Source organism: Monodon monoceros, unplaced genomic scaffold (genome assembly GCF_005190385.1).
Source record: "Monodon monoceros isolate NGI ecotype Baffin Bay Population unplaced genomic scaffold, NGI_Narwhal_1 Super_Scaffold_4, whole genome shotgun sequence".
NCBI classification, from domain to species: domain Eukaryota; kingdom Metazoa; phylum Chordata; class Mammalia; order Artiodactyla; family Monodontidae; genus Monodon; species Monodon monoceros.
The window spans coordinates 21,941,247-21,960,597 of NW_021703781.1; the positions used below are offsets into that span (position 1 = coordinate 21,941,247).

A 19,351-nucleotide genomic window follows, 5' to 3' on the forward strand; every position below is an offset into this window, starting at 1 on the left:
CAGAGAGACCCCGCAAACCAGGAAATGCAAACTTTTTCTTTGTACCTGGTCCAGCGGCCCCTGGGGAGGCCACTGCTGATGGCACCCACATTCCTTCCTTCTCCCCGGCTTAAGTGGTAGTTGCCCGGGAGGACGCGTGCGTGTGCTGCTATTTGGAAAACTGACTTCTGGGATCAAGGGCACTTGCAAGACCAGAATCCACTTTTTGGACACGCCTGTGCCCTCCCGCAGTGCCTTGCACACCCACTTGGGGTGGTGATCCTCCCGCCACTCTCCATTTGCACACACCTGGGCCCAGAAATGCACAGATGCTTGCTATCTTTCTCACTATGAACTCGTCCCTGTGGGATATTTTCCATCTACCATAAAAATGGCTTTGGGCCAGTGAGGAAGAGAGCAGAGCTGGGCACAGGCATGAATCTGGGTGGCCAGGCCTGTGAAGAGGCCTAGCCTCAAGCTGGGATGGTGAATGCAGTTAAATTGCCATTAATCTTCCAGAGATCAGGCCTTGAAGCAGTGGGAGAGGAGGGGCCCTAGAAATCCCTTGGGTCTTGATGGCTCCCCCACCTGAAGCACAAGTCCCTCTCAGGGCTGACGCTGTGCCCTTGGCCACTGGGCATTTCCTCAAAGAGATTCTCCTGTGTGGCATTGCAGGGAGCAGTGTGGGTCCCCAGCCACTACTGGGTGGGTAGCGGGTGGGGAAATGTGGGACTCCCCTGGGAACAAGCTGCTGAGAGCTGTAGGTGCCAGAGTGACAGCTGGAAGCCTGGCCAGGTGCCTGCTCAGCCAGATGTGCCCACTGCCATCCCCTTTCCCCAGCCATGGAGTCCAGGGTGGGCTGGACGGGGGCATCCGTGGCAGGAGCAGGGCTGCAGCCACAGGTGTGGGACAGGAAGGGCAGGTGCCATGCTGGACAAAGCCAGCAGCCCACAGAAGCCTGCTGATGGCAAATCAGAACCACTGGCATCCCCGGCCCCAGAGTTCAAAGGACTTCCTGCCAGGCTTCACCCTCTGGTCCTATCTGCCTAGTGGTCATTCCAGGGCCTAGCTGAGCGCTCTCACCATGGGTGGTCCCCAAGCCTGGATTGTGAGCCCCATCATCTTGGAGGCTGGGAGGCTGTCTCCCCTGTGGTCCAAGGGGCCCAGCTCCCCCTGCCTCCAGACTCTCCCCTCCCTTGCTGCACCCACAACCCATTCCCAAAGCCCCTCCATCCTCTCCCCGGCTGCCCCTGAGGACTCGTAGGACAGCCAGCCCTTCCTTCTCCTCGAAGGCTCAGCAGCTGTGTCTCTGGAGGGCAGGAGCAGGCACTAGGCTTGCTGTAACATGGGGAATGCCTTGCATCATTCACATCACCCCAGACAGACCAAGGGAGATCTAACCCAAGGACAGTCCCTCCTCAAATCCCAAACCAGAGAATTTACAAGGCCTAGAGTCCATAGAGGTCATTCCGGGTGTCCCTTCATCTCACAGAAGAGGAAGTTGAGACTCCAAAAGGGGAGAGAACTCATTCGAGGTGACCCAGCAAGTTAGCACCTGGGCTGATATTAGGGCCCCAGATCCAGACAGAGCATGTTTTTATGTCAAAAGGACCTGAGTTTGAGTCCTGGCTATACACTTACCAGATGTGTGACTCGGGGCAAGTTGCTTAACCTCTCTGAGTCTCTGTTAAATCTGCATAATGGGCACATAATACCTGCAAAAGCAAGTGAAGTGTACAGTACAGAGCCCGGTGCATAATCTCTTCAGCATGCAGTTTCTGTTCTTGTCGGCATCGTGATTCAGTAGCAGCAGTTATTTAAGCACTTTATCACGCTGAGGGGAAGAGAAGATGGGTTTGGGGTTCCCTTTCTTGGTGAGCTTTCACAGGACCACATTTCCAGCTAGGAGGGTTTAAACATTGCCTGCCTGGCCACATGGCCTGCATGACCTCTCGGGATTCCTTCCCAGAGTCCCACAAATGTCACAGGCCCTGGAGCGCCCCCTACTGGTTCTAAAGGAAAAGTTGCTTGACCAGTAAACCCAGCGTGTAGAGCAGGGATACAGGTTCCAGAGTAGCCCCCTCTGTGGTCAAAGGGCCTTTCTTCTGAGGAACCCCCATCCTAGTCAATTCCCTTGCTGCCCTTGGATGAGAGGGGGCAGGAAGTGGGCATGGAGGGGGCAGTGGCCCCTGACTGAATCCAGAGAAGGAGCTAAGGGCAGCACCATCCCTTTACCCCAAGGGCAGTCAGGCCTAGGCTGGGCGGGGGGCCAGAGATGTGGCTCTACCCCAGGCCTGCTTTGTGACAGTGGATAAGCCGCCTTCCACTAGGCTTGGGGACCCTGTTTGTGTTTCCCTGCACAGGTCAGAGGTCACTGAAGGCTCTTAGAGTTCCTGAGCTCCGTGTGCTAATGCCCTACCTGGGGGAGTGTGGGGATACATGTGTACGTATGTGCACACGTGTTTGTGCACGTGGGTGTCATGTGTGTGTGTCCATGTGTGTGCATGTCCACAACATCACTTAACCTAAGGCTGTGTATTCTTTGTTCTCTAAGGATCAAGACAAGACCAGGCCTCTGTCCACCCTGGCCAACTTGGCCATCATCATCACAGACGTCCAGGACATGGACCCCATCTTCATCAACCTGCCTTACAGCACCAACGTCTATGAGCATTCTCCTCTGGTAAGACCCTCCCCGGGCCCTTGTGAGACTTCCCTCTGCACCTCTGGTAGGGATGGGGGCCCTGTTTGGTGGGATGGGCTCCTTGGCGTTTCCTACTCCCCCAAACCCCTATGCATGGCAGTGATGGGTGTCCCAACCCAGTGAAAACCCAATCCCCTCTTATACCACACCCCACCTCCTCGTTCTCTCACTTCATCCCTGGAGGGCCCTGAGTGGCAAAGAGCAAAGACTGGCTAGTGCAAGTGAAGGGCAGCAGTTCAGAAAGATTCACGTGAGATGACGGGGATGCCCGTGGAAAATCCAGCCTGGGCTGGAGAGCAAATCTGGACTCAGCCAGGCTCCCCAAAACATCAGTGGGGCTCAGCCATGCCCCCCACGGGTCAGTCAGTCAATCTGCCTCTCTCAGCCAGCCATCACTGCCCAAGGTGGCGGCCACCTGCCATCCGCCCCGCAGGCCTTCTTAGGCTTGGCTCTTCCCTGAGAACTCACAGCTCCGGCTGCCCCTTCTCACTGCCCAGACTTTGGGTTTCCCAGGGCCACGTGTTCAAGAGAGGCACCTGATCGGCCGTGGTCTGATTTTTTTTTTTTTGGCTGCGTTGGATCTTCATTGCTGCATGCGAGCTTTCTCTAGTTGCAGCGAGCAGGGGCTACTCTTCGTTGTGGTGTGTGGGCTTCTCATTGCAGTGGTTTCTCTTGTTGTGGAGCACGGGCTCTAAGCGCTTGGGCTTCAGTAGTTGTGACGCGCAGACTCAGTAGTTGTGGCACACGGGCTTAGTTGCTCCGTGGCACGTGGGATCTTCCCGGACCAGGGCTCGAACCCGTGTCCCCTGCATTGGCAGGGGGATTCTTAACCACTGCGCCACCAGGGAAGCCTGGCCATGGTGTGATTTTGTGCCATGTCACAAGGTCAGAGGTCACCAGCCAGCCTGTAGATTGGCTGCCCGCGGGCCATGTTTCCACCACGGTTGTCAGCTGTGACTGGAGGTCTTAGAGACAAAGCATGCCGCTGCCCCTGGGCAGGGGCTGTGGGTGCGCAACTTTGCTCAGCTGTGGGCCAGGCAGGCAGTACTAGGCATCCCTTGTCCGGTAGCCATCCCTGCTTTCATACAGACTAGAATAGAACACCCGCTGTGGGCTGATGAATTGGAAAAAGGTGGCTCCTCTGGGCAAACACAACCCCTGGACATACAGCTCGGGGAACAGCTCTTTGGAAAGAAAACTGTGCCCCTCCTTCTGAGGGAACTAAACGTGCTTAGAGGAAAGACACAGCTTTGAGAGCCAAGGGGAGCACACACCTGAACGTGTGGCTGTTCAGTGCCCCACATGCATGTCTTCACAGGCTCTCAGAGTTGGGTACAAGTGAGAGGCAGGCTCCCCCGACCGGAGTGCAGGCCATGCTCCTGGACCACCACAGCCCAGGAAGCCTGCCCCCCAAGTTTGGGACCATGGTCTGTCCCGACCATTGGCCTCCTCCAAGCACCATACTGCAGGCTCCAGGTATGAGGGGGTATCCACTTCTTGGGGCCGCTTGTGGGCTGGAGGGTCTGACGAACAAGTTGGCCTCCTGTTGCAGGCGTCTGAAGCTGCTTCGAGGGCAGAGGGAGACATCTGAATGTCCCCACCCCAGCCGTCTCTTTCTTGGTGGTCCATGGACAGCAGGAGCTTGGGCTTTCAAGACTGTAGGCTGCCTCCCCCAAAACCTCTTTGCTAATAAGCACTCATATTCTCATCCCTGACCTTTCAGACGAGGTGGGCTCTTCCATCTGCCCCCAGCCCCTGGCCATCCCTTCTTAGTGCTCAATGCTCCTGCATGGCTCACTCACCCTCGGCTGCTTTGCTGGACCGCGGCAAGAATGGGGTCTGCTGTGGGCATAGCGCACCGTGGGTGCTCAGGAAGTGTTTTTGGAATGAGTGAATGAATGAACGAACGAACGAACAAACAAACAAACAAATGCCCTGGTCAGACCGGCCCTCTCGCCATCCTGTCATCCTCATCGCCCTTCGTGCCTGCTCTGGTCACCAACCCCAAGTCCACCCATCTGCTGGTTCCCAGTTCACTGACGACCTTTCTTGGAACTTTTTCCTGGCTTCCTCCTCACTGGCCCAGGCATAGACATCCCTCTCCCCTCAGCTCTGCTGGAGTTCAGCCTCCTTACGCTGCATGACTTCCCACTGAATTGTAGCCACACCTGTAACGTTCACCGACGTGTAAGTGGGTTACTTTGGGGCTCCTGGTCACCAAGGTGGCTGAGTCTTTGGGACCTGGTCTCGAACCTCCCACAGGCCTCCCAGGGCATCGTGCTCGGGGCTGAATGCAGGCAATATGGGCAAAGCCAGCTTGTCGATTGAAGTGAGGACATGATGGTGGCTGGGCAGCCAGGGGTCTCGGAGCAGGTCGCTGTACTGCCATGTACTTGCTTGGCCAAATCACACGACTTCCAGACCTCTTCCTCTTCGGGGAACCGGGGCTACAGCTGTCTCAACTGTGCCTCCCTAGCCTGGGGGTTTTAGAGATTGAAGCACCCAGCAGTGCCGGCATTAACAGACGTTAGAACACCGCAGTTATGTGTTGGGATTGGGCTGGGGGTCCCAGCTTCAGCCTCATTTCAGTGTCTCGGTGGTCAGCAAGAGGGGTGTTGGTGTGAGTATCGTCCGAGACCTTCAGTTTGTCTTGTCTCTCCTGGCATCCCTGTATCGTAGCAGAGTAATACTAAATGTAGCTATTACTACAGGTGTTCCTTTCAGATCTGCAGATTTCTGAGTTCGTCCAGCCATCCATTCCATTTTTCATTCTTTTACTCATTCTCTAGATGTTCATTAAGCCCCTGCTGTGTGCAGGGCCCTGTGCTAAGCCACGCTTTCCAGATGATTCCACGGGCCCCTGCTAGGATGACTCCCCAGAACAGGCAAACGGGGTCCTTGCTCCCCTTGTCTCCTGCGCTCCTTATGCTCGGTTTCTTGACATCTGACATGGTTCTTCCTCAGGATGAGGGAACCTTGATATCTCTTTGCCTTGCCAGGGTTGTCCCTTTGGCCCTGCAAGGCCACTAAAGCCAATGTCTGGGGGGCTCCCAGGGAGCAGGTCTGAGTCCTGCCTCTTGGGTCATGACCAGGTGTGGGCAAGCCAGACAAGGAAGTAAGTTGGGAGATTCGGACTCTCCCAGCGCCCACGGAATCGCCTCCGTGTCCACACACCTCTGGCCTCCCTGCCTCCAGACTTGAAAGTTCACCGTGTCCCTTGCACAGCTTCCCATATACCCTAAGCCTGATTTTCCCAGGCTTCTACTCCGTTTCCGTGCCTTGATCTGGGCCCTCCATGTCCCTTTACAGTGTGGAGCCCTGATTTAACACAGCACTTTCCCGGCCAGGCCAGGGTAGAGGAGCTCCATGGCCTGATCAGTCCCCCAGGCCAGAGGACCCAGGAGTCCCCCATCCCCGGCCCTGCCTCTGCTGGCCCGGCGCCTCCATCCGGACCCTCGCCCACTCTCCCTCACTCCCCCTTTTTATCTGCAGCTCCCAGCATGTTACGCCTCCCTCTATCAGTGTATCAGGTCAGCATGCCTCATCTAAAGTGTATATATTACCTAATAAAATCCTTCTTATTTGGGATTATTGCATCAAATTTTAATTTCCTCACTCGAGCAACAGCATGTCGGCCTGCCCGTCAGTGAAGGACCGATAGAAGGTGAAAAGAGCGGATAAACTGCACAAATTACTGCTAGCCGATGCCTATCAGCCCTTTGACTGGAATTGACTGGAATTAAGGACTGAGAAATAGGATTTTCTGCCTCAGAATCTGCTGTGGCAGCTCCTGTCGGAAGTCTCTTCCGGCCCCATCGGCTGCCTCCCCCCAAGGACGCCTCCCACTCGCGAAGCAAACCGCATGTCATCCTTTCAAGTCCTTAATCCTGTCATGGAAATGGGGGAGGGGCGTGGTGCCCGGCCGGCAGAGAAAGAGGTAGACAGGCCCCCTGAGGCTCCAGCTTCAGCCACTCTCCTGGCCAGCTTCTTTGGAAGGAGGCAGCCACAGAAGGGAGAGTCATGTTCCTTCTAGAGCAGTCCCAGCTCGTCTCAGCTCTGCCCCGACTTCCCTACTGGTACCCAAGCCTCAGAGGCTGGGGCTGCCTGGCACCCTCACTCACCCCCTCACCACACCTTGAGCCGCAGTCTCCCCACACGTACCCTCACTGTGAGAGGTTGTGAGAAAAAAGTGAAGGAACCTATGCGGGAGCCCAGCACAGTGCTTGGCACACAGTGGGTGCTCAACTAATGCTAGCTCTCCCTGTGAGCCCCTAGGTCTTCTCTCTATAGAATTCCCAGAAAACGTCTTCCCTCCAGGGTGGGGATTATTAACCTGGGGTCCTGCGGGGCCTGCATTTTGCTGGAATTGTTTGGAACATCACATGCATGCATAGTCTGGGAAGAGGCCTCTTAGCTTTCATCAGATGCGCACGGTGGTTCCAGGCTCCAGTGAATAGTGACAGTCACTTTTATAGCATTTTCTGTGCACCCAGTGCTGTTTCAAGTGCTTTACATGTATCCCTTGCTGAGGTGTGGGACTGTTGTAATACCCACTTTATAGATGGGGAAAACCCAAATGGTGAGAAGTTAAGTAACTCATGCAAAGGATTCAGATCCAGACAGTCTGACCAGAGTCACACCCTTAACCCCCTTGCTGTACTGATCTTCCCCCAATAAGGAGTTGGGACCCTGCATGCCCGTGCACCTTTAGCCTCTCGGGGGAGGGGGGGTGTGGAGGTGGGGGCCTCATTTCCCAGGAAGCCTCCTGCTTGCAGTGTGGGTTCCTATGAAGGGAAGAAGCCCTGTGGCCAGGTGGGCCCCAACTCTAGCCCTTCTGCGCCCACCTACCTGCTCTCCTGGCCATACCCTGATGCACCCCAAGCTGGGGTACCTCTCTGGAGAGCCAGCCAGGCAGAGTGCACCCCTGTAGAGGGGCCCAGGCCCGCGACGGGCACTTCTCCATCCTCTCATCTTTGGAAATAGTTTCAGTATATTGAAAATATAATCACTGAGACTGAAACAAGAGCCGTGGGTTCCCAAGAGCCCCTAGTCCTCCCTGTTAATTCCTTCTCATAACATTTCCAGTCTTTGTGGCTGCACTTGTATTAAAAGCTCAGGGTTTTATTAAAAATGGATTTATTTATCCAAAAAGATGAAAACCCAAACTTTGTCAGGAGCCTTTTAGAGCTCTCTTCGTGGAAGCTCAAGTGTGGCTCTTCCTGGGGAGAGCCAGCCTCCTTGCCGTCTGGTCCTGGCTCTCCCACTGGGCCATCTGAGCCCTGGCCCCCCAGGAGGACTCCAGGCCGCCAAGGGCAGGGCTACCCATGGGGAGATTCTCACAGGGCTCTGAGGACTGAGGGTTCCTTGACCACCACCTCCCCTCTTTGCACAGGCCAGCACTGGCCCCCTTCCCGTCCCCCCGAGGCTCACTGACCACTCCAGGCCCTGGCTGTGCGCCTGCAAGCATGCAGCTGCCCCTTGAGGTTTATTGTTTAGCGACTGTCTGGAATGGTGCTTTGGTAGGCACTGGGCCCAGCTGACCTGGCAGGCCAGTCCCTGCCCTCAGCAGGCCAGGGGCAGCCAGGGCACCCTCATGCTGGAACACATGTGAGGCTCAGATTGGTTGGGGCTGTAAAAGAGGGAGCTGACCCTGTGTTGAGAAAGCCCTTCCTGGCAGCTGGAGCCTCAGACCAGAGTCCTGGACTCTCAGGCCTGGGGACAAATCCAGGCCTCTCTTGTGTAAGGAGTGACACCAGGAAAGGCATACCCCCAAAAGACACCCCCTGGAGTGATGGGGGGAGCCGTTTGTGTAGACCCTTCAGATCTAATGCAGTGCTTCCCAGATGACCTCCCACGTACCCCTGGGTCTGAGGCTGTTAAGATGTTACACAAAAAGAATCTGTCTTCAGCTCAGAAAACGGGGGAGAACAAAGGTTAACGGATTTCTTTACCGCTTTACTACTTCTGGGAGCCTTTACCACGTTAAAACCCATCGTGCATCTCCAAGGGAGGGACAGGGAATGTGTGTTTTCCCATATTTGGCATGAATTAATACATGTAAAGTGCTTACACTAGTGCGTGGTCCATAGCCACAACTTTCATAAATGACAGTTATCATTATTATAACGACCTGTTACAGAAGCAGCATCTCGTGGCAGGCAAGAGCATTTTGGAGCCAAAGTACCTGACCTTGAATCCTGGCTTCACCATTCCCTCTTTGCGGTGGGACCTTGGAAAGGCCACTTAACTCGTGGTGCTCAGTTTCCTCATCTGTAAAATGGGGCTGTCTCCCGGGGTAGCTGAGAGGGTGAAATGAGTTAATACATAAAAGGCGTTCGCAGCAGCGCCAGGCACATAGTGGGTGCTAGAGAAGGGCCCCTGCCGCCGCAGGTGCTTCACACTCTCTCACACAGCTCAGGTCCTCAGAACCCACTTCGAGAGATGCGTCTTTAATAGCGTCTTTCTCTGACTTTGTAACAGTCTGTTTCCTCCATGGGATCTAGCTAGAGCTCCTGGCAGGGGGGAGGGGGGAAGAGCGGGGAGTGCAAAGGAAGGAGCCAGACCTGCTTTCTGTGTGGCCTCCGCCTCTGCGCTGTGTCCATTTCTCTGCTGGAGACGTTTCCCCTGCAACATTCTCACCTTCCCTCAGCCAAACCTGGGGGCGTTCAGGATTGCCGCACACCTGGGCTCAGGAGAGGCTGGAGTGACAGCTGTGCAGGGGCAGCACTGCCCCAGGAGGGTGAGGTGGCAGATGCCCCTCCTGTGTCCTGGCAGGGAGACCAGGAGGAGTCGGAGGCACCTTGCCCCCAGGGCACTCCCTCCAGGTCAGAGGCCTGCATGTCAGGAACTAGCCTCTTTCCACAGGAGAAGGTGCTCAGGTGGGGGTGGAGGGTGCAGCCTGCAGGCTTCAGTCTCCAGCTGATGACCAGTGAATATGTGAGAGGCACCAATGCCACAAGAGACGTTCATTAGACATGCAAATGCCAGGGTTGATATCTCCCTAGGGGTTGGGGACAAGGCTGTCCTGCTCTCCATCAGTCAGGGGAACTGCAGCCTGGGCCAGAATCTCAGGCAGGCATGGCTGGTGTGATAGGGCCTGGAGAGCAAAGTGAACATTGCCCTGGGTGAGGGGCGACTCAGCAAGTGGTGGTGGTGGCAAAGTTAGGATCCAATCATTTGTACGTTCATTTATTCAATCACTTGGCCAATCAATTGATACTTGAGTGTGCCATTATATGCCAGCATCTCTTCCCAGTGAGTCGTAGGCCTCCAAACCCCTGCCGGTGTTGTGTCTTTTTTTAAAAAAAAAATAATTAATTAATTAATTAATTTTTGGCTGCATTGGGTCTTCGTTGCTGTGCACGGTCTTTCTCTAGTTGTGGCGAGTGGAGGCTACTCTTCTTTGTGGTGCACGGGCTTCTCATTGCGGTGGCTTTTCTTGTTGCAGAACATGGGCTCTAGGCGCGTGGACTTCAGTAGTTGTGGCGCACAAGCTTAGTTGCTCTGCGGCATGTGGGATCTTCCCGGACCAGGGCTCAAACCCGTGTCCCCTGCATTGGCAGGCAGATTATTAACCACTGCGCCGCTAGGGAAGCCCCCTGGTGTTGTGTCTTTTGCCTGGAGCACTTTCCTTTTTGTTTTCTCTCTCTGGCAAACTCCTACTCACTCTTCATGACCCATCCTAAATGTCACCATCTGTACAACCCTTTCCTCCAGGTGGACTTGTACACTCTGGGGTACATTTATGCATCTAAGCAACCTCATATCTGTATAGCAGTGTCTGTGCGTATTGTGTGCTCCCCAAAAGGAGGGGGGTCCCTGAATCCCCATGTGGGAGTCCCAGCCCCTAGCCCCTTCTCCCCCAGTGCTGCAGGGAGAATGAATGGGGTGTGGGGCAGAGCCATGTGAGGCAGGAGCTGCTGGCTGTAGTGCTGGATGGGGCATGGTTCAGAGGACCATGGTGGCCTCCATGGTTGTCACGGTCATCCCTGGAAATACTCATTTTCAGGATTTATGATGCTTTCATTCACAGAGTAGTTGATTCATGATCTTCTCCTTTACTCAGGCCTTACTGAAAACTGAGTTGTTGTTATTCATATTAAGGTGGGGAAAAACAGACCAGAGGGGTGCAGCAAACTTCCTGAGGTCACACAGCATTGATGTGTGTTCGAGATAGAGACCAGACCTTTTGTCCTCCTGCTGGATGCTCCTCCATCAGCTTTTCTTCCCTGGGTGGTTTATCCAAACGAGGGGAGTTGGGGAGGGGAAGGGGAAGCAAGAGAATCAGCAAGATTGGGCCTCTCCAGTGGACATGGAGGTGTTTGCCTGGGGGCCTCAGCGTATGTCCCAGGGATGATGGCCTGTGTACTTGGTACCTACTTCCTAGGCTGGCCAGGAAGTCCCCATGGCGAGGGAAGCTGTGGGTGCCAGGACAGCTACAAAGAAGAAGAGCAGCCTTGGGGCTGGGCGACCAAACTCAAGTTCTTTCTCTTTTCCACCCAGGGCACGACGGTGCGTGTTATCACCGCCATCGACCAGGATAAAGGACGTCCCCGGGGGATTGGCTACACCATCATCTCAGGTAAGGCCTGGGCTGCCCTGGTCCCCCACTCCGACTCAAGAAGAGCTGCATTAGGAGTGTCAGGCTCTGCAGGACAGTGGAGAGATCTATGGCCATGTGGGACAGTGGCATGAAGGGACCTGCCCCCAGGGACAACCTTGGCCATAGGACCCAGGCAAGGAACTGACTGGCTAAAGGACGGAGGAGCAGGGGAGGGGAAAAGGAGCTTGGAACAGAGGCTTAGGTGCCTGGGGCTGCTGGGTGGTGTTGGAAGGCAGGAGTGTGCGTCGCTGTCCGAGGTCTCAGGCTTCTGGGCACTTTGGGGCTCTGAGCCCAGGTCATTGGTGACTCTTACCAGTGCTCTGGGATTTTCTTTGTTTTTCTTTACTCACTTGATGAAAAGATGGCAGCTGTTACATCACTTTAGAACTAATACAGCTGCAACTTCGGCTGATTTCATGCTCCTTTTACATATCTGACCGTTAGAAAGTCATGTCTCGTCTGGAATGTTGCAGGGAGGCACAGAAGCCCTCCTTCCCCACCCAATCTCTTGGTTGAGCAGAATAGTGACTGAATGCAAAGAGGGTTCTGGTTGATGGGACCCCTCACCCCACATCCCCACCCAAAGACTAACAAAGCAGCAGCTCCTTGGCTGTCTTGGGACTAGGTGTCTTTGGAGCAAGGCGGCTGGTGAGAGGTCCAGGAGAAACTGCTCACTCACTCACACACTCCAGACCTGTCCCTGTTCTCCCACCCACACCCACACCCCACACGTGGCCTCCCTGCCCAACCCACTGGTGAGTGAACAGTCAGCCTGGTGCATCTGGGCAGGCCAGACTGATGGCCAGGAGGGTGGCAGGCCACCAGGCCAGTGTCCACCCCATTGCCCCTCCCTACCACACTGCCAAGAATAGAGAGTGGCATTTGGGGGGCATTTTCTCCCTGAAGCTCAAAAGGCACCAATGTGTGTAGTGATCAAGAACATGGATGGAGTCTCCTGAGCATCCTGCCTGGGGTGGCTCTCCATACCTCAGTTTCTCATCCATAAAATGGGAGCAATTAGAGTATCTACCTTAGGTGGTTCAAAAGTCAGAAGGCTCACTATATGTCAAGAGCTTAATTAATGTATGTAAAGTACTTTATAAGTGTTAGCTGTTATTATTAATTAATGTATGTAAAGTACTTTATAAGAGTTATAGCTGTTATTATTATTTCTGCTAGCATCTAATAATACCTTCCGGATGTTGAGGGTTAGCTGGTGTGAGGGAGACCCCTCACATCCTTGGAACACACGAAATCAGGGCATTATGGGCTTCCTGTGACCTGCAGCTTCTAGCATAACTGTTATTGTGCTTCTAAGCCCAGGGGACCCCAGGACCCAGAGCGAATGTCAGACCAGCTCATGTGGTCAGTAACAGCAGTGTGGGTTTGGGCCTCTGCTCCCCGCACCCCATTTCCTCCCCATTCTGATGCCCAGGACAGGACTCAACAAGAATAAAGCCCAATATGTACTTGTAGAATGAATGAATGAACATCACTCTAGAGTAACGGGTATTCAAATTCCAGTATGCCCAAGAACCACCTGGGGCTCCTACCAAAAATGCAGAGTCCTTGGCATGCATGAAGATTCTCATTCTGTAGGACTGGGGTGCAACCCAGGAAAGGTCCTTTCTCCCAGTGCTCCAGAGGTAGGTGGTCCTTAGGCCAGGATATGGAAAAGGAGGTCCTAGGAAGGAAGCCATTCTGTAGGAAGGCAGGGTCCTCCTGGGAATTAGCGGGCCCTCTCCTGGTGAGCAGAGGAGATGGGAGGCCCATGCTGATACTGGTATCCTTCATGAGTTTGTCAAATTGGGAAGCAAAGCAAGTGCCTCCCAGTGACAGGGGGCTTGTGCTGGAGATCTGAGGGAACACCGGTGAGCCCCAAGGGTGATGCAGTTGGGGGCCTAGTATGAGGTGGCAGCATGAGCGGGATACCTGGCTGGGTAAGGGATTGTCTCCTCATCTCATTGGCTCTGGGCTGCTTCCAGACATACTCCTAGGTCGGGGTGGGGAGCAGGGAGCCAGGGCCTGGCCTGAGGTCACGGACAGACTGGAAATAATGCCTGCAGTGACACTGCGAGGCCATCCTCCAGGGCATTGGTCCATTTCAGGTCCGTGCTGGGTGCCAGGCCACCAGCCCCAGACCCTCAGGTCCTCTCTAACCTTCAGAGATGGCCCCAGTCACCCCTTTCCTCTGGAGCAGGAGGCTGCAGGGCAGAGCTGCTTTGGTGTCTGGGCTGGGCTCTGAAGCTTAGAGTCTGGGGACGATTGCCTGAGGCAGCATCCTGTGAGATTTCCAGAGGCACGCTCTCCTGGGCCAGGTTCCCAAGTGCAGACAACAGGACGAGGAGGGAGACCCAGGATGTGAAACGACAGGTAGGGGATGTGTGTGAAGGTGGGGGCAGGAGGCAGAAAGTTCTGGAAGGCCTGGAACACTTAGCATAGTTTTATAGGATTCCCGTTGCCAGCACAGATGTGCCTTCAGGGCCTTTAGAAAGGATGACAAATGGGTTTTCTCTTAGCTGCCAACTTTGATTGATTGGTAATGGCTGCCTGAAGAGGACCAGGAAGCCAAGCAGGCTCAGTGCGGTAATCAGTTGATAGAGTCTGCCATGGGTGTGGAAATGGAGGGGGCAACACTGCGTCAAATGTCTGCCATCCTCGGTGAGGTAGCACTTGGCAGGGTGGCCACGATGGTCTTCATTGTCATGGGTATTTGTTGCCACCCCAGCGCACCCAAATCCTTTTCAGACAGCTTGAGGAAAGGGCAGTCCTCTTTCTTCCCTTGCCATCCTGAGCACCTGGCTCCCCTGCCTGCCCTTCTCCCCAGGCCTGGGCTGGTGTGGACTCCCTGTGAGCCAGCCTCAGCCCAAACCCAAGCAGGCAGGCAGGCAGGAGGGCACAGTCCCCAGGGGGACAGGTGGACAGAGGCTAGGATTTGGCCTCTTCTCTACTTCCCCCAGCCGGCCAGCGTAGACACTGCTGCAAAGAACATTGTCTACCGAGGGCCTGGCCTCACACACCTGCCTCTCCAAGGGTGTTAAGTCGCAGCCCTCTCCCAGGTGGCTTGGCCGGTGCCTGTTTGGCTTGAAGCAAGAAGAAGGGATGCCCTGCCCGGGCCCCTTCATGCTGACTGCCCCACGCTGGCCCTGAATGCCCAGTGTGGGAGCCTGCTCCAGCCCAGGTGCTCTGGAACCATTTTCATTAGAAAGAAAGAACTGAGGGCCTCAGGGTCTCCTGGAGCTGGGTGCGAGTCTTGAGGGCACCGTGGGTGACCGAGTCTCCAGGCACCTCCAGAGCCTGGGCAGGTGGGCTGCCTCGGACACAGACCTGAGCCCACAGTGATCCATGGCACAAGGTTAACCTGCCCAGCTCCCTGAGGCCCTGTCCCCTCTGGGCTGTTTATCATCCCTGCAGCTGGGGGGATTTATGTCCGCACACCAGTGCTTTCCCCATTACTAGTGACCCCTCTGTTTTGCCAAGAACAAAGAGGCCTTCAGAGGTAAGTTATGGCTCCATTGCCATCAATTTTTTCTCAGCCTCTTGTGGCCAAACTGTGACCAAAGAAGGACAAGTTTTTTGCCCAGAGAGGACCTGGCACGGGCCCCATCGCTCCCTCAGCCTGTGCCTGCCCTGCCACTCACCAAGGGCATCACTTCCTCCAGGGCCTGACCTCTGGAGCTCTGCGGGCTCCTGTCCCCAGTGGCCAGCCCAGCCTGTGGTCTGAGCAGACACCCTCCTCTACCAGATGGAGGTAGTCCTGCTTCAAGGGGCAGCTGCCCTGCAGAGCGCTGGACTTGGAGTCCAGAATTGTCAGTGTGAGGCCCAGCACCTCCACCTGCCGCAGGGTGTCCAGCCAAGGCGTTTGGCCCTCTTAACCCCATAATCCTCATTCATGGAATGGAGATAATAACTCCCGTGGCAGATGAGATGATGCCAGAGAGACTCTAAAGGGCCATAAAATATTAAGCATTATTGTCAAAGAAAGATCAGGACCAGGGGTCCTTGGGACTCCTAGTCACTCACTTTCTCCTTAATTCATTTAAGTATAGAGAGGTAAGTGGTTGAGAGTGCAGGCTTTAGGGCCGTGTCCAGGGTGGTGACTGCTAGCTGTGCTGGCCAATACGGTCGCCCGTGTGACCCTGGAGCACTTGAAATGTGGCCAGTCTGATTTGAGCTATGCTGTAAAGATAACACACAGGATTTTGAAGACTTAGTATGAAAACCAGATTGTAAAATATCTCAGTAATGTCTTACATCGATGACATGTTGAAATGGTATATTCAATGTACTGGGTTAAAGATACCATACTGTTAAAATTAACTTTACCTATTTACTTTTTCACTTAATGTGGCTACTAGAAAATTTCAAATAGCACATGTGGCTCACATTCTATTTCAATGAGCAGCTCTATTGCAGAGGTAGACTGCCTTGGCTTGTCTTCTACCACCGACCAGCTATGTAACCTTCTGAGCGTCAGTTTTCCAGTCTGTGAAGTGGAGGTAATAATAACCCACGTCTCACAGGGATGCTATGAGGATTCAGTGAGCTAAGACGCGTAAGCACTTAGCAGAGCACCTGAATTTGTAGCAAGTGCTCAACAAATGGGGACTGTTAATATCCACCCACAGTGGATTGAGGGCCTTCTCTGTGCGAATGTCCTGAGAGCTGGTGGGGCCCGAATCACTGTCTCAGCCTCAGGAACCCGCAGGCGGTCAGGGGGACAGGCTGCAATGCCTTGGTGGAACACTGTGGAGACCAGCAGGGGCTGTGCTGATAACTGTTAACATGGAACAATGGCTCCTTGGGGGGTCCACTAGTCCGTTCTTTCTCCTTTTGTGTATATTCAAAAATATCTGTCTTAAAAAGTGAGAAAGAATCCGTGGGAGGGGGGAGCCTCCCCAGCGTCACTGGGAGGGGAGGCTCAAGAGGAGCGATCGTCTAAGCCAGCCCCGACTGACGAGCAGGAACCAGCCGGGAAGTGTGGAGGGAGGGTCTGTTGCAGGCAGAGGAACAGCGAGTACCAAGACCCCAGAGCAGGAGAGCGTGCAGCCCGATCTTGGGCGCTGCAGTAATTGAGCGTGGCTGAGCTCAGCGCGTGAGGGAGGCCGTGGGGGAGGAGGCCACAGGGGGAGGCAGGGCCAGCCACGCAGGGTGTGGAATGCCCAGCCCAGGAGAAAGCCAGGCCCTGGTCCTGAGGGCAGTGGGGAGCCAGGTCAGCAGGGGAGGGACATGGTCGGGGTTGCCTTGTGAGAAGCTCACAGTGGGTTGGAGGAGGGCAGGTGGAAGCAAGCAGGTCAACGGGGAGGCATTTTCATTTTCCATAAACACCGGACTGATGAATTCTGTCATTTCACTCTCTCCTTCCTGTAATTGACACTAAACAAACCCTTCTCCGGTACCCGAAGGCCCTCCTCACCACCCTGGGGTGTAAGGATTTGGTGAAGGAGCCCAAGCTAGCACTTTCCACCACTTTCTGCATTACAGCACCATCTCAGCCCAGACACCACTTTCCAGGCTGAAGAGGCTTAACCTCTCTCATCATCCCTTTCCTTATCTGAGCCCTGCTTCCCTGGGCCTCCCGCAGTTCTGCAATATCCCCCAGGGTGAGGGGAGGGGAACCCCATTTGTTGGGTACCTGCTGTGAGCCAGGCACTGGCTGGACCCGTTTATCCCTCACAATAGTGTATGAGGGAGACATCATTACTCCACTTTATAGGCACGTAGAGCAAGGCTCAGGGACTTTTATAGACTGACCAAGGGTCACAGCTACAAAGCAGAAGAGCAGGGATTTGAACCCAAGTCTCTTGGGTTCCAGAATATAGCCAATTTGCATGATGACACTGGTTCTCCAAGTGTTGGCTCCAGATCAGCTTCACCTGGGAACTGTATTAGTAATGAAAATTTTTTTACCCCACCCTAAACCTGAATTAGAAACCCCAGGGGTGGGGCCCAGGTGATGCTGATGTGGTTGGTCTGGGGACCACCCTTTGAGAAGCTCTGGTCTAGAAGAGCACGTGTCATCAACAAGATAATATCACCCCAAGGGGGCAAAAATGTATTCTGAGAGGTAAAAAATATCTTACTTCTTTTATGTATAAGGCACAGATATACATATGTTATATCTGTGGTATTAAAATTTCATGCAGCTTGGGGGAGCAGTTAGGAAAAATGTTTCAAACGGCTAGGGAGGTTGGAGGGACATGCGATAATGAAACACAGGTTGAGAAATGCTGGCCTAGAATGAAGAATAGGTGCGCAGTATCAGGGCTGAAAGCCCTCAGTCCCAGCTTGAAAGGCAGTGGCCTCACCACTGGGTCACACTGGCGGACTTGCCCAGGTTGGTTAGTGAAGGACAAAGCTCTCACTCGCCCCTCGCTGGATTTCACTTTCAATGCTACCAAGTGAGGCAGTTCCTTGAAAATACATTGAGCGCTTTGAAATGAAAGCTGTGTGTGTGTGTGTGTGTGTGTGTGTGTGTGTGTGTGTGTGTGTGTGGAGAGAGAGAGAGAGAGGAAGAATAAGCAGTCAGACTTGCCCAAGCCCACACCCCCACATATGCCAATAACTAAATCGGGCCCCTGGCCATGGCCTAGTGGGGGACAGCTATCACAGGAGACCATCATTTGAATCACTTCAAAGCCCTTGTGATTAAGCTGCTTGGCATGTTTCTCCCCCCAAGAAGTAAAAACTCAGGAAAAGCAGATCTGCTTTGGAAGTCTGAATTGCACACCAAAGCCCCTGGCTTGGAGTACACAGTGGGTGCCTGGAAGCCCCAGAAACCTCAGGGCATCTGGCCAGGCACAGTGGGGAACAGATGGAGCCAAGAGGGAGCCAGGGAAGAGTCAGGGCAGATCAGACAAGTGGTGGGGCCAGTTGGTGGAGGGCATACAAGGCAAAAGATATGGGCGCTTGAGCATGGCTGGGGGTGGGAGGGTCATCAGAAGACTTATCTCATAGGAGTTCTGGATGATCGGAACAGGAAGCACTGGAATGAGGGTGATCTGCTAACAGGTTACTGCATCAGTCCAGGGGAGGACTGGGGGTTGTTGTGAAGATGTACAGGAGGGAAGTCAGCAAGGTGATATAGTGAAAATATGGTGCAGGAAAAGGGGGAGACAAAGAATCTTCTAACCTCTAAGGGGTTCCTGGTGGTAGCCTAGGCAGAAAGGAACATATTCATAAGGAAAGCTGATCTGCTTACACCTATGACTGCCACACTAGACCCGTGTCAGCACGTGTACCAGATCTCCCCCATCCCATACCAAGGCAGACATCACTAATTGATCACAGCACACTTTCCCACTGAGCCTGAATGGGCCTCCAAGCCTCCATCAGCCACTGGTAGTTGACAGGCATTCTCTTGAGAGGTGGAATGAATTTGCCATCCAAGGTTTATCCAGTTTGCATCCCATGGCTCTCTTCTTTCAACAATATTTAGGGACAGTGCCTCTGACTTTTTAAAAATTTGATTAAACATATATTATTTCCAGTTCTCTCCCACCACATACCAAAACAACAACAATAGGTCACACTAACACTAAATTCCTCCTGATGAACCACGGGAGAGCCCGCACTTCATTCTCCCTGATCCTTCTCCCTCCTCTCTTCAGGGGTACGCTTCTTCTTTGCTCCTGCTACCCACACTCTTCTGTGCCCCACCTTTGTGATAAACCTGAGTCTTTGTTCTTCTCTCCTTTACTGAGGCCCTGCACGCTCTTTGTCAGTAGCTGTGCCTTGCCCCTTGCTTCTTTCCCATGAATCAAATTGGTCAGTGGACTTTGAAGAGGTTTCACCGCCATGGTCTGAGACCCTCCCTTTCTGCTTCTCCTCTTTCCCACACCCTCCTCACGGGCAGGAGCCTCTGACCCTTGCTCGGGACACTATAGAGCCTCCTGTGGGCCCCATGTACTGTGCGAGCACGCCCAGGACCTCCCACTTAGGCCCAAGCAGCACCTCGATTCCGCCTCCACAGCTGGGCAGGGGATGGCCCTCAACTCAGCTCAGAACCCACTTCTCTCCAGGCCTGGAGTCTGGCAGACCAGTCGTGGCTGGAGGCTGCTTTCGGT

The 19,351-nt window shown here is 54.2% G+C and overlaps 1 protein-coding gene across 1 annotated transcript in view; it reads left to right on the plus strand.

The window, feature by feature from the left end:
• The window catches only part of CDH23 (cadherin related 23), a 443,685-nt gene that overhangs the window by 171,387 nt on the left and 252,947 nt on the right, over positions 1 to 19,351 (plus strand). Inside the window, exons 8-9 of the mRNA XM_029245124.1 lie at positions 2,534 to 2,662; positions 11,186 to 11,264. Of these exons, the coding sequence (XP_029100957.1) occupies positions 2,534 to 2,662; positions 11,186 to 11,264 (208 nt within the window). The remainder of the gene's footprint in view (positions 1 to 2,533; positions 2,663 to 11,185; positions 11,265 to 19,351) is intronic.